Here is a 14,932-nt window from a genome sequence, read left to right as displayed (position 1 = left end):
GGAGGAAAGGTTTCCAGGCACTAGGAAGCCCCTTCGTGGGCAGAGACTGCAGGTGGCAGAGGGGGGAGCTTCGGAGCCGCGGAGGAGAGCGCAGCCACAGGGGTGCGGAGGGCAAAGCGGAGAGATTCCCGCACGGAGGCTCGGCGCCGACCAGCACTCACCAGCCCGAGAGGCTTGTCTGCTCACCCGCCGGGGCGGGCGGGGGCTGGGAGCCGAGGCGCGGGCTTCTGTCAGATCGCAGGGAGAGGACTGGGGCTGGCGGCGTGAACACAGCCTGAAGGGGTTGGCGCGCCGCAGCTAGCCGGGAGGGAGCCCGAGAGGAGGTCTGCAGCCGCCGAAGAGGCAAGAGACTTTTTCTTGCCTCTTTGTTTCACGGCGCGCAAGGAGAGGGGATTCAGAGCGCTGCGTAGACGAACTCCAGAGGCGGGCGCGAGCCGCGGCTAACAGCGCGGACCCCAGAGACTGGTAGGAGACCCTAGGGCTGCTGCTGCCGCCAACAAGAAGCCTGTGTGAGAGCGCAGGTCACGCTCCACGCTGCCCCTCCTGGGAGCCGGTGCAGCTCGCCACTGCCAGGGTCCCGTGATCCAGGGACAACTTCCCCGGGAGAACGCACGGCGCCTCAGGCTGCTGCAACGTCACGCCGGCCTCTGACGCCGCAGGCTCGCCCCGCCTCCTCCGTACTGCTCCCTCCCCGTGGCCTGGGTGAGCCAGAGCCCCCGAAGCAGCTGCTCCTTTAACCTCGTTCTGTCTGGGTGGGGAACGGATGCCCTCAGGTGACGTACATGCAGAGGCAGGTCCAAATCCAAAGCTGAACCCCGGGAGCTGTACGAACAAAGAAGAGAAAGGGAAATCTCTCCCAGCAGCCTCAGAAGCAGCGGATTAAAGCTCCACAAACAACTTGATGTGCCTGCATCTGTTGAATACCTGAATAGACAACGAATCATCCCAAATTCAAGAGGTGGACGTTAGGAGCAGGATATATTAATTTTTCCCCTTTTCCTTTTTTTGTGAGTGTATATGTGTATGCTTCTGGGGGAGATTTTGTCTGTATAGCTTTGCTTTCACCATTAGTCCTAGGGTTAGGTCTGTCCATTTTTTTTTTTTTTTTTTACTTAAAATTTTTTTTTCCTAATATATGTTTTCTTAATTTTTTCCGTATTTTCTATTTTTAGAAATTAAAAAAAATTTTAATACGTTTTTTCATATTTTTTATTTTAAAAAATTAAAATATTTTTTCTTAATAAATTTTTTTCTTAATAATTTTTTTCTTATTTTTTATTATAATACCTTTATTTTATTTTATTTTATCCTCTTTCTGTCTTTCTATTTTTTTCTCCCCTATATTCTGAGCTGTGTGGATGAAAGGCTCTTGGTGCTCCAGCCAGGCATCAGGGCTGTGCCTCTGAGGTGGGAGAGCCAACTTCAGGACACTGGTCCACAAGAGACCTCCCAGCTCCACGTAATACCAAACGGCGAAAATCTCTCAGAGATCTCCATCTCAACATCAAGACCCAGCTTCACTCAACGACCAGCAAGCTACAGTGCTGGACACCCTATGCCAAACAACTAGCAAGACAGGAACACAGCCCCATCCATTAGCAGAGAGGCTGCCTAAAATCATAAGGCCACAGACACCCCAAAACACACCACCAGACGTGGACGTGCCTACCAGAAAGACAAGATCCAACCTCATCCAACAGAACACAGGCACTAGTCCCCTCCACCAGGAAGCCTACACAACCCACTGAACCAACCTTAGCCACTGGGGACAGATACCAAAAACAACAGGAACTACAAACCTGCAGCCTGTGATAAGGAGACCCCAAACACAGTAAGATAAGCAAAATGAGACGACAGAAAAACACACAGCAGATGAAGGAGCAGGGTCAAAACACACCAGACCTAACAAACGAAGAGGAAATAGGTAGTCTACCTGAAAAAGAATTCAAAATAATGATAGTAAGGATGATCCAAAATCTTGGAAATAGAATAGACAAAATGCAAGAAACATTTAACAAAGATGTAGAAGAACTAAAGAGGAACCAAGCAACGATGAAAAACACAATAAATGAAATTAAAAATACTCTAGATGGGATCAATAGCAGAATAACTGAGGCAGAAGAAAGGATAAGTGACCTGGAAGATAAAATGGTGGAAATAACTACTGCAGAGGAGGATAAAGAAAAAAGAATGAAAAGAACTGAGGACAGTCTCAGAGACCTCTGGGACAACATTAAACGCACCAACATTCGAATTATAGGGCTCCCAGAAGAAGAAGAGAAAAAGAAAGGGACTGAGAAAATATTTGAAGAGATTATAGTTGAAAACTTCCCTAATATGGGAAAGGAAATAGTTAATCAAGTCCAGGAAGCACAGAGAGTGCCATACAGGATAAACCCAAGGAGAAACACGCCAAGACACATATTAATCAAACTGTCAAAAATTAACTATAAAGAAAACATACTAAAAGCAGCAAGGGAAAAACAACAAATAACACACAAGGGAATCCCCATAAGGTTAACATCTGATCTTTCAGCAGAAACTCTGCAAGCCAGAAGGGAGTGGCAGGATATACTTAAAGTGATGAAGGAGAAAAACCTACAACCAAGATTACTCTACCCAGCAAGGATTTCATTCAGATGTGATGGAGAAATTAAAACCTTTACAGACAAGCAAAAGCTGAGAGAGTTCAGCACCACCAAACCAGCTTTACAACAAATGCTAAAGGAACTTCTCTAGGCAAGAAACACAAGAGAAGGAAAACACCTACAATAACAAACCCAAAACGTTTAAGAAAATGGGAATAGGAACATACATATCGATAATTACCTTGAATGTAAATGGATTAAATGCTCCCACCAAAAGACACAGACTGGCTGAATGGATACAAAAACAAGACCCATATATATGCTGTCTACAAGAGACCCACTTCAGACCTAGAAACACATACAGACTGAAAGTGAGGGGATGGAAAAAGATATTCCATGCAAATGGAAATCAAAAGAAAGCTGGAGTAGCAATTCTCATATCAGACAAAATAGACTTTAATATAAAGAATATTATAAGAGACAAAGAAGGACACTATATAATGATCAAGGGATCGATCCAAGAGGAAGGTATAACAATTGTAAATATTTATGCACCCAACATAGGAGCACCTCAATACATAAGGCAAATACTAACAGCCATAAAAGGGGAAATCGACAGCAACACAATCATAGTAGAGGACTTTAACACCCCACTTTCACCAATGGACAGATCATCCAAAATGAAAATAAATAAGGAAACACAAGCTTTAAATGATACATTAAACAAGATGGACTTAATTGATATTTATAGGACATTCCACCCAAAAACAACAGAATACACATTTTTCTCAAGTGCTCATGGAACATTCTCCAGGATAGATCATATCTTGGGTCACAAATCAAGCCTTGGTAAATTTAAGAAAATTGAAATCGTATCAAGTATCTTTTCCGACCACAACGCTATGAGACTAGATATCAATTACAGGAAAAGATGTGTAAAAAATACAAACACATGGAGGCTACACAATACACTACTTAATAACAAAGTGATCACTGAAGAAATCAAAGGGGAAATCAAAAAATACCTAGAAACAAATGACAATGGAGATATGATGACCCAAAACCTATGGGACGCAGCAAAAGCAGTGCTAAGAGGGAAGTTTATAGCAATACAAGCCTACCTCAAGAAACAAGAAACATCTCGAATAAACAACCTAACCTTGCACCTAAAGCAATTAGAGAATAAAGAACAAAAAAACCCCAAAGCTAGAAGAAGGAAAGAAATCATAAAGATCAGGTCAGAAATAAATGAAAAAGAAATGAAGCAAACAATAGCAAAAATCAATGAAACTAAAAGCTGGTTCTTTGAGAAGATAAACAAAATTGATAAACCATTAGCCAGACTCATCAAGAGAAAAAGGGAGAAGACTCAAATCAATAGAATTAGAAATGAAAAAGGAGAAGTAACCACTGACACTGCAGAAATACAAAAGATCATGAGAGATTACTACAAGCAACTCTATGCCAATAAAATGGACAACCTGGAAGAAATGGACAGATTCTTAGAAATGCACAAACTGCCGAGACTGAACCAGGAAGAAATAGAAAATATGAACAGACCAATCACAAGCACTGAAATTGAAACTGTGATTAAAAACCTTCCAACAAACAAAAGCCCAGGACCAGATGGCTTCACAGGTGAATTCTATCAAACATTTAGAGAAGAGCTAACACCTATCCTTCTCAAACTCTTCCAAAATATTGCAGAGGGAGGAACACTCCCAAACTCATTCTACGAGGTCACCATCACCCTGATACCAAAACCAGACAAAGATGTCACAAAGAAAGAAAACTACAGGCCAATATCACTGATGAACATAGATGCAAAAATCCTCAACAAAATACTAGCAAACAGAATCCAACAGCACATTAAAAGGATCATACACCATGATCAAGTGGGGTTTATCCCAGGAATGCAAGGATTCTTCAATATACGCAAATCAATCAATGTGATACACCATATTAACAAACTGAAGGAGAAAAACCATATGATCATCTCAATAGATGCAGAGAAAGCTTTCGACAAAATTCAACACCCATTTATGATAAAAGCCCTGCAGAAAGTAGGCATAGAGGGAACTTTCCTCAACATAATAAAGGCCATATATGACAAACCCACAGCCAACATTGTCCTTAATGGTGAAAAACTGAAACCATTTCCACTAAGATCAGGAACAAGACAAGGTTGCCCACTCTCACCACTATTATTCAACATAGTTTTGGAAGTGTTAGCCACAGCAATCAGAGAAGACAAAGAAATAAAAGGAATCCAAATCGGGAAAGAAGAAGTAAAGCTGTCACTGTTTGCAGATGACATGATACTATACATAGAGAATCCTAAAGATGCTACCAGAAATCTACTAGAGCTAATCAATGAATTTGGTAAAGTAGCAGGATACAAAATTAATGCACAGAAATCTCTTGCATTTCTATACACTAATGACGAAAAATCTGAAAGTGAAATTAAGAAAACACTCCCGTTTACCATTGCAACAAAAAGAATAAAATATCTAGGAATAAACCTACCTAAGGAGACAAAAGACCTGTATGCAGAAAATTATAAGACACTGATGAAAGAAATTAAAGATGATACAAATAGATGGAGAGATATACCATGTTCCTGGATTGGAAGAATCAACATTGCGAAAATGACTCTACTACCCAAAGCAATCTACAGATTCAATGCAATCCCTATCAAACTACCACTGGTATTTTTCACAGAACTAGAACAAAAAATTTCACAATTTGTATGGAAACACAAAAGACCCCGAATAGCCAAAGCAATCTTGAGAACGAAAAATGGAGCTGGAGGAATCAGGCTCCCTGACTTCAGACTATATTACAAAGCTACAGTAATCAAGACAGTTTGGTACTGGCACAAAAACAGAAATATAGATCAATGGAACAGGATAGAAAGCCCAGAGATAAACCCACGCACATATGGTCACCTTATCTTTGATAAAGGAGGCAAGCATATACAGTGGAGAAAAGACAGCCTCTTCAATAAGTGGTGCTGGGAAAATTGGACAGATACATGTAAAAGTATGAAATTAGAACACTCCCTGACACTATGCACAAAAATAAACTCAAAATGGATTAAAGACCTAAGTGTAAGGCCAGACACTATGAAACTCTTAGAGGAAAACATAGGCAGAACACTCTATGACATACATCACAGCAAGCTTCTTTTTGACCCAGCTCCCAGGGAAATGGAAATAAGAACACAAATAAACAAATGGGACCTAATGAAACTTAAAAGCTTTTGCACAGCAAAGGAAACTAACTATAAACAAGACCAAAAGACAGCCATCAGAATGGGAGAAAATATTTGCAAATGAAGCAACTGACAAAGGATTAATCTCCAAGGTTTACAAGCAGCTCATGCAGCTCAATAACAAAAAAACGAACAACCCAATCCAAAAATGGGCAGAAGACCCTAATAGACATTTCTCCAAAGAAGATATACAGATGGCCTACAGACACATGAAAGAATGCTCAACATCATTAATCATTAGAGAAATGCAAATCAAAACTACAATGAGATATCATCTCACACCGGTCAGAATGGCCATCATCAAAAAATCTAGAAACAATAAATGCTGGAGAGGGTGTGGAGGAAAGGGAACACTCTTGCACTGTTGGTGGGAATGTAAATTGATACAGCCACTATGGAGAACAGTATGGAGGTTCCTTAAAAAACTACAAATAGAACTACCATATGAGCCAGCAATCCCACTACTGGGCATATACCCTGAGAAAACCATAGTTCAAAAAGAGTCATGTACCAAAATGTTCATTGCAGCTCTATTTACAATAGCCAGGACATGGAAGCAACCTAAATGTCCATCGACAGATGAATGGATAAAGAAGATGTGGCACATATATACAATGGAATATTACTCAGCCATAAAAAGAAATGAAATGGAGGTATTTGTAATGAGGTGGATGGAGTTAGAGTCTGTCATACAGAGTGAAGTAAGTCAGAAAGAGAAAAACAAATACAGTATGCTAACACATATATACGGAATCTAAGGAAAAAAAAAAAAAGGCCATGATAAACCTAGTGGCAAGATGGGAATAAAGACACAGACCTACTAGAGAATGGACTTGAGGATATGGGGAGGGGGTGGGGTGAGATGTGACAGGGTGAGAGAGTGTCATGGACATATATACACTACCAAATGTAAAATAGCTAGCTAGTGGGAAGCAGCCGCATAGCACAGGGAGATCAACTCGGTGCTTTGTGACCACCTAGAGGGGTGGGATGGGGAGGGTGGGAGGGAGGGAGATGCAAGAGGGAAGAGATATGGGAACATATTGTATATGTATAACTGATTAACTTTGTTATAAAGCAGAAGCTAACACACCATTGTAAGGCAATTGTACTTCAATAAAGATGTTTTAAAAAAAAAAGTATAAATAAAAGATAGAAAATGAAAAGAAAAAAAAAAAAAGCAAAATTTATCTTACTAATAAGAAACTTAGAATACCCTTTTTTTAACCTAAAGAGTTTGATAGAAAAATTTTCTTTATGCTATAGTTTGTCAAGTACACCTACAGACTGACATCCCAAGATGTTTTATTTACTTTGTTCTGTATTTCATTGCATAGGGTTCCCTTGGGAGTAATGTAGTTAAAACATTTATTTTTGTACTGTTCCATCTTTATTCTGTCAGGCATTGAAATGTTTTTCCACAGCTTGCTTTAGATTTTATATTAAAGGTATTTAAGGTACCTGGGGAGTTATGTCTTATTTCCTTCTAATTTTTAGTCCCCAACTTCCAGAAAGGTTAAGGGTGTGAATGGACTTTACACATAAAAGAATTAAACACTTTGCTGTGTAACATGCATGGTGGTTTGTTTTTTGTTTTCAGCTTGTTTTGTTTGCTCATTTTTGGTAATCCAAATTGAAAAGGCCCTGAACTCTTTCATGAATTGAGTTCATGTATATCGTCAAAGCTCTGAATTGATTTTGATACCTGCCGCTTTTCCTACCTTGAGCACTTTAGTGAAGCTCTCTAATCGCTGGAGAATTGGATCCCTGAGTTGTGATTCCAGTTAATTCTATGCGCCACTGTCCCAAGGTGATTTTTCTTTATAAAGTAGCATTTATATATAGCCTTGATTACTTATTGCAGGTCACTCTTAAATCCTAATGAGGAAACTGTCCTGGGGCTTAATTTTCTTAGGCCTACAGGTTAAATATCAAGAGTTGCATGTCTGAAGTTGTGAAAATGCAACGAAACTTTGATATTATTGACAACACTTCCCGAAGGCCATGAGAGGGAATATTACTTGAGAGACTTGAAAAGTTGACTTTTTTTCCTATGAAATGAGAGCAGATTCTACATTCCATACACAGGAACATGAGTATAAAGGAAAAATTTAAGAACCTCGTGTACATATAAACTTTGGGTAGGAATTAAAATAATTTTATACTATTCTTGAAATGTTTGGTCATTATTAAATCTTGGGGAGTAATTTTAATCAAGAAAGAGTAGTATCAGGGGCTTCCCTGGTGGCGCAGTGGTTAAGAATCTGCCTGCCAATGCAGGGAACATGGGTTCGAGCCCTGGTCCGGGAAGATCCCACATGCCAGGGAGCACCTAAGCCCATGCGCCATAACTACTGAGCCCTGCACTCTAGAGCCCGTGAGCCACAACTACTGAGCCCGCATGCCACAACTACTAAAGCCTGCACGTCTAGAGCCCGTGCTCCACAACAAGAGAAGCCACTGCAATGAGAAGCCCGCGCACTGCAACGAAGAGTAGCCCCCGCTCACCGCAACTAGAGAAAGCCCGCGCGCAGCAACGAAGACCCAACGCAGCCAAAAATAAAAACAAATAAATAAATTAATTTTTAAGAAAAGATTAAATGGAGACAAATCAACTTTAGGGGTGTTTACTTTAAAAAAAAAAAAAAAAAAGAGTAGTATCAGATTGTTACTTGCTAGGAGACATCCAAACTTTGAGGTTGTAGTCTCACTACATTATTTGTCTATCACACTCTCTTTTGTCCAGAAGTATTTCTAAAACCCAAATAATTCCTTAATCTGTGTAAAAATAAGCTTCAGGGGGAAAAAAAGCTATTAGAATAAAAAGATCTGGTTATAAGTTACAGCAAAGTTCATGAATATTCACAGGTAAAGATTAATGTACCACTTTGTGAATCGCAAGTTAAAAATAATTTACAGTCCCTGCTTGACTTTCTCCCTTTTAAAAAGTAACATATAATAGAACTGAAGTTATCTTGGTTTTGTTTTGACGCATTTTAGGAGATTAAGTTTTGTTTCAGGAAAAAATACTTTTGTTTTTCTGTGTAGAGAAAGTAAGATTACATATGGCATATGGTGGCTGAGTAAATTCCATTTCCTGTTACCTTCCACAGGAAGGGTTTCTAAACCTGCTCAAAAAAAAAGCCCATTTTCTGTTGAAAGGGCTCTTTGGGAGGATTATTAGTGGCCCACTTGTTCAGCGAATTGGGTGGTTCTTGCGCAGAGGTTGATGTATCTTCCAGGTGATTGTTTTCTTTTGTTGTCCTTTTCACAAATGACCTGACAAATAGGCACAGGATAAAATTTTAAGTTTGTGGGCAAAGTCATCATTTGGAGGAACTTGGCCCTTGCTTTTAACTGCAGTAGATTGTGGAATGGCTCTATTGTATTATGCAGTGTTGGTCTTGGTTGCATGCTGAAATCAGGTGGATAGATGGATGTTTAATTTGGAGTTTGTCACTTTTTCTGTACTCCAAGGTCTGATTTCTCAGCTTTGTCTTACCTTTTCATAGGTTTCAATTTCCAAGTGGGCTATATTTTATGGTTGCCTTTAAAAATAGAACACAGAATTCAACAGAAACATTTCCCCAATTATTTTATTTTCTACAAAATATTTCAGGATCTGTAGATGTAAAAGGTAGGATCCTTGCTTGCTATCAAGGACCCTATAATAGGGTAGGTACCTACTCAGATAACTACAAACTTCAGTATCAGGTGGTGTATGAGTATTAGGAGTTTCGCCAAGTTCTGTAGATATGCTGAAGGAACAGTCAGTATCAGAAAAAGTGGGTCTGTAGGATGGGTAGGATTTGAACAGTCAGGGATTTGGGAAGTTGATGGGGCCGTTCTGCCAGGCAAAGAGAAGAATGTAAATACAGCTATAATTATGGCAGAGAAGAAGGGGTATGTTTGGGAAAGAAACCTGGAGCATTGGTGTGTGTGTTGGGAGGAATATTACTTTAAAGCAAATTGGGTCCTTGAATGTTAGGACAAGGAGTGTAGATTTTAATTGATAGTAATTTCAGAGCTGCTGCAGTATTTTGAGCAGAGACATGAAGAAAGGCAATTTGGTGATGGCTTGTAGATGGATTTGGATGAGAGAGTTTTCAGAGACAGAGTAATATGTGGGTGTCACTGAGAAAAGGGAGGTATAGGTATTGGTAAAATTTGTCACTGATTGTCAGAGTTTGAGGATGAAGGGCTAGAGGTACTGTTAGGAGAATAACAATGGTACCTCTAACTGAAACTGGAAATCGCAAGGAAGAGCTGTTTGAGGTGAGACTAGGTTGAGTAGGGTTTAGAAATTTTGAGTGTTGCAGTTGTAATGTAGAAGTGGAAATAGGGGAATATTTATTTGGAGGTGGTTCCCATAGTTGAAACCTTGGATAGTAATATTTATCGTAATCTCACTTAAAAATTTGTCAGAGCACCAAGAAAGATGGTGCTGGATGCACAACAGACTATACATTGGTTGCTTACAGAGCGGGGGAGGGGGAAGATTTATTAAAACATGTTTTGGTTTTCTGAATGTTACTTTTGTAATTTGAAGAACAGTAAAAAGGGTTGACTATTTGAAGAAAAAGATTCAAACATACAGGAAAAAGGAAACTTGGAGGAAATGTCTGGTATCTGTAGGGGAAAGTATGTACAGAAAAAAAGTGAATTTGGACCTGAGGGAGAATACTCAAATTTAAGGAGCAGGAAAAATAAGAGCCAGCAGGAGTTCAGTTTGAGTAAAAGGAGGAATTAGGGGTAAGTGTGAAACTTAAACTTGATGTCCTAAAGAACACGTTTAAGAAAAAGAAATCTCAGATTTAATAGGAACAAAAGTTTTCCACTTGGGTTATTTTTAATCCTTAATGTTTTTGTAATGGAATTATCTTAAATATTTTTAATAATTATGAATATGTTCTTTCAAGTTTAAAACTTTTAAAACTGTGTATACCATGACAAACTCATCTTGAAGATAATTTAGTAATTTGGTGTCTGGACATATACTACTACTTGAATTACTTTGGAAATTAGAAAATAAGGGGTAGGATTTTTAAGGATAATATGTTTGATCTGTCCTGTTGAACTTTGACTTTACAAAAAACATTCATTGGCCTTTAAGCCTAAATTGTCTTGAGGCTTAACGTTCATCAGTTTGAAAATATTCATACTTCCTTACTAAAGGAAGAATATCATAACTGTTAGTGGAAAAAACATTCTTTAAAAATGTTTCATTCGAATGTCCTTTCTTTCTTTTTTTTAGGTATATTTGTATCCAGTATTGTTCTGACCTTGTCACAGCGATCACTTTTCAAGTTTTACATGTACAGCTCAGCCTTTCTATTAGCTGCAACCTCAGTGTTGGTAAATTATTATGCTGCTTTGCACATGGACTTCTATGGTGCCTACAACACATCAGCTTTTGGAATCGAGCTGCTTCCTCGAAAAGGGCCCTCGCTGTGGATGGCACTCATCGTTCTACAGCTAACATTTGGAATTGGATACATTACACTACTCCAAATTCATTCCGTCTATTCACAGTTAATTATTTTGGATCTCTTGGTTCCTGTAATAGGCTTAATCACAGAGCTACCATTACACATCCGAGAGACTTTAGTTTTTACTTCTTCCTTGATTCTCACATTAAATACAGTGCTTGTCTTGGCAGTGAAACTTAAGTGGTTTTATTATTCCACAAGATACGTTTATCTTTTAGTGAGGCACATGTATCGAATTTATGGATTACAGTTATTAATGGAGGACACATGGAAGAGGATTCGTTTCCCAGATGTACTGAGAGTCTTTTGGCTAACAAGAATTACAGCTCAGGCTACAGTATTAATGTACATTTTAAGGATGGCAAATGAAACTGATTCCTTCGTCATTTCTTGGGATGATTTCTGGGACCTCATTTGTAATCTTATAATTAGCGGGTGTGATTCTACACTCACTGTACTGGGCATGAGTGCTGTAATTTCCTCAATAGCCCATTATTTGGGTCTTGGAATATTGGCCTTTATTGGATCAACTGAAGAAGATGACAGGCGGCTTGGCTTTGTAGCACCTGTTTTATTTTTTATTTTGGCTCTTCAGACTGGTTTAAGTGGGCTAAGACCAGAAGAGAGACTTATTCGCTTAAGTAGAAACATGTGCCTTTTATTAACAGCAGTCCTGCATTTCATCCACGGAATGACAGACCCTGTATTAATGTCTCTCAGTGCCTCTCATGTGTCATCTTTCCGTAGACATTTTCCTGTGCTCTTTGTCTCTGCTTGCCTGTTTATTCTTCCTGTTATACTCAGTTATGTTCTTTGGCATCACTATGCACTAAATACATGGTTGTTTGCAGTTACAGCCTTTTGTGTGGAACTCTGCTTAAAAGTAATTGTTTCTCTCACTGTTTATACGTTATTCATGATTGATGGCTACTATAATGTCCTCTGGGAAAAGCTTGATGATTATGTCTACTATGTTCGTTCAACAGGCAATATTATTGAATTTATATTTGGAGTGGTAATGTTTGGAAATGGGGCTTATACTATGATGTTTGAGTCAGGAAGTAAAATTCGGGCTTGTATGATGTGCTTACATGCCTATTTTAACATCTACTTACAAGCAAAAAATGGCTGGAAGACATTCATGAATCGTAGAACTGCTGTAAAAAAAATTAATTCACTTCCTGAAATAAAAGGGAGCCGCCTACAAGAAATAGATGATGTATGTGCAATCTGCTATCATGAGTTTACAACATCTGCTCGTATTACACCATGTAATCATTATTTCCATGCACTTTGCCTTCGGAAATGGCTGTACATTCAAGATACTTGTCCAATGTGCCATCAAAAAGTGTACATTGAAGATGATATCAAGGATAATTCAAATCTATCTAACAACAATGGATTTATTGCACCCAATGAAAATCCAGAGGAAGCTGTAAGAGAAGCTGCTGCTGAATCTGACAGGGAATTGAATGACGACAGTTCAGACTGTGACGATGACGCTGAGAGAGAAAGAAACGGAGTGATTCAGCACACAGGCCCAGGAGCTGAGGAACTGATTAATGATGATACTGATTAAGTAGCATTTACTAATCATTGAGGTATTTGTTTAAAATTCAGTTCATCCAACATGGAGTAATACGCTTCACTTCAGTGTGTAACCAAGCACAAAAACAGTATCAATGTTGAATCTGTGAATGGTTTTCCGTTTACTGTGATGTGCTACTGTAAATATACCTCTTCAGTTACTTCTGGTCTCTTTGGTGACCTATTTAAATTTGTGTACATTATTGTACATAGAATAAAATTTTCACATTTTTATGACAAATTTGAACAAATAACTTTTTAATAGATGTAATAATATGGTGCGTCAACTGTGCCAAAGATTCCTCAATGAAAGTATATAATGTGTCTAACTCTGGACCCTAGTTTTTCTTTAAAATGGGTGGGAGAGAATAAAAATGCAGATCAGGGGAAACCATGTTAAATCAAAGAAATCAAATAATTTGTACCAGAGGATAAATGCTAAATGTAGAGTATTTTTAAAACTAAGGGAAAAAATAGGCTGCCAGAAGTGACTGAGACACTTTTTTGAAATTTGAGAGTAGCATTGTGGTTGAGCTGGGTTTGAAAGTCACAATTCAGAGAGTGTGTGAGTTGAGAAATAGGCTTATTTATATATCAACTAACCTTTGGTATAAACCAGGATGTGCGAATTGTTTTAATTTTGATGTAAAAATCACTGTATTTGTTAGCCAGTCTGTTTGCAGAGTTGACATAAAATTGTCCTTTTGAACTTTTGAAGAGATTACAACATGAAATACTTGGGGGTTTTCACTATTTTAAACTAAGACATTAAGTGACTTTAAAAAATTCTCATCTGACTTCATGGGTGGCATACAGTGATTGATATAATACCTCTTTAGACAACTTCCAGAGAATTCCTTTATTGAAACTTTTAAGTTTTACCATGAAATTTTATATACATGATGGAAAAATGGGAGACACATACCAATTACATGTCAGGAAAAAATATTTTAATAGTGTTGTTATATAGCGTATTGGCTAGTTCCAGTGGATCTTCATCTCTTACTGCTGACATTATTTCCAGTATTTGACTAAAACAGAACAAAAATGGATGGTTACATTTCTAAGTACATACTCTGTTTTAAAGGTATTATCTTTTTTCACGTAAAGGAAAAGATACTGTTTTAGCATCTTTAACATAAAAAGCCTAACAGGCGTTAAAGTTTTCGTCAACGTTAACAGAAAGTTTAACTGCTAGGATATTTAAAACAGAGCAGTTAAAGACAAATTTCTGAGACAGTCTTGCATATAACTAGAGCCAGGAACCAGGTTCAAGTAAATTATAAAACCAGTCCATATTATGTGTACCACAATTACGGAACTAACCCAGTGGAAATGAAGAGTCCTTTTAAACTGTGGGTTAATTACACATTAGTGGGTCATGATGCGCTTTTAAAAAATTAAAAGGAAAAGCTCACTGCATTTAGTAAGGGAAGTACTGTTTCATTTTTGTTTGGGTTTTATTTATACATGCAAGTGTACTGAGTCACAGTGTGGTATTGTGGGGATAGCAGTTAAAGTTTGAAAGCCACTGCTTAGAGAACTGTTCGTAAAGGACAGCAAGAAATTGCTGTATCACCACCAGCACAGTGACAACAAAGGAAGTTAGACCGAGTTACTTAGAACAATGTACGGTCATTAGGGGGGATGGGGAGAGAGAACTTCCTATATGTTTTTCCCTGCAACAGAAAGGTGTGAATCTTTCTGTTTCTTTCCCTAGAATAATGATAATTATCAGTAGCTGTTTTCTAGCAATATTGTATGTAGACAATATTTCTTATACATGAATTAGAAAGTTCAAAGTCAGAATTAAACACTGAAATATTCTTTGTCTTAAGCTTTTTGTTCCCTTTATGGGTTTTTAAAATATGAACACCTAAAGGAATCAGGGACAGAGATTAGAGATGAACTGGAACTTCTAAATTCTATAGGAGTAACAAAAGCCTTGTTTACATTAAATGAACTGACTACACAGTTTTTATCTGACAGTCAAA

General features: G+C 38.3%; 2 protein-coding genes across 10 annotated transcripts in view; one reads left to right on the top strand and one right to left on the bottom strand.

Annotated features, from left to right (window-relative positions):
• RNF139 (ring finger protein 139) overlaps positions 1–13,370 on the top strand; it is a 33,097-nt gene extending 19,727 nt beyond the window's left edge. For 2 of the 4 annotated variants that reach the window (XM_036830388.1, XM_036830389.1), the window contains one exon: positions 11,117–13,370. In XM_036830388.1, coding sequence (XP_036686283.1) covers positions 11,117–12,930 — 1,814 coding nt within the window. In that variant the 3' untranslated portion in view covers positions 12,931–13,370. The remainder of the gene's footprint in view (positions 1–11,116) is intronic. The other 2 variants (XR_005017032.1, XM_036830391.1) reach the window with 2 other exon arrangements.
• A 402-nt stretch (positions 13,371–13,772) lies between these two features.
• The window catches only part of TATDN1 (TatD DNase domain containing 1), a 46,152-nt gene continuing 44,992 nt past the window's right edge, over positions 13,773–14,932 (bottom strand). For 5 of the 6 annotated variants that reach the window (XM_036830393.1, XM_036830395.1, XM_036830397.1 and 2 more), the window contains one exon: positions 13,783–13,969. In XM_036830393.1, the coding sequence (XP_036686288.1) occupies positions 13,867–13,969 (103 nt within the window). In that variant the 3' untranslated portion in view covers positions 13,783–13,866. Of the gene's footprint in view, positions 13,970–14,932 lie in introns of all 6 variants that reach the window. The other variant, XM_036830392.1, reaches the window with a different exon arrangement.

This window comes from Balaenoptera musculus, chromosome 17 (assembly GCF_009873245.2).
Source record: "Balaenoptera musculus isolate JJ_BM4_2016_0621 chromosome 17, mBalMus1.pri.v3, whole genome shotgun sequence".
In the NCBI taxonomy this organism is placed as follows: Eukaryota; Metazoa; Chordata; class Mammalia; order Artiodactyla; family Balaenopteridae; genus Balaenoptera; species Balaenoptera musculus.
The sequence above is the reverse complement of the archived record's forward strand: the minus strand, read 5'-3'. Positions and strand labels throughout refer to the sequence as shown.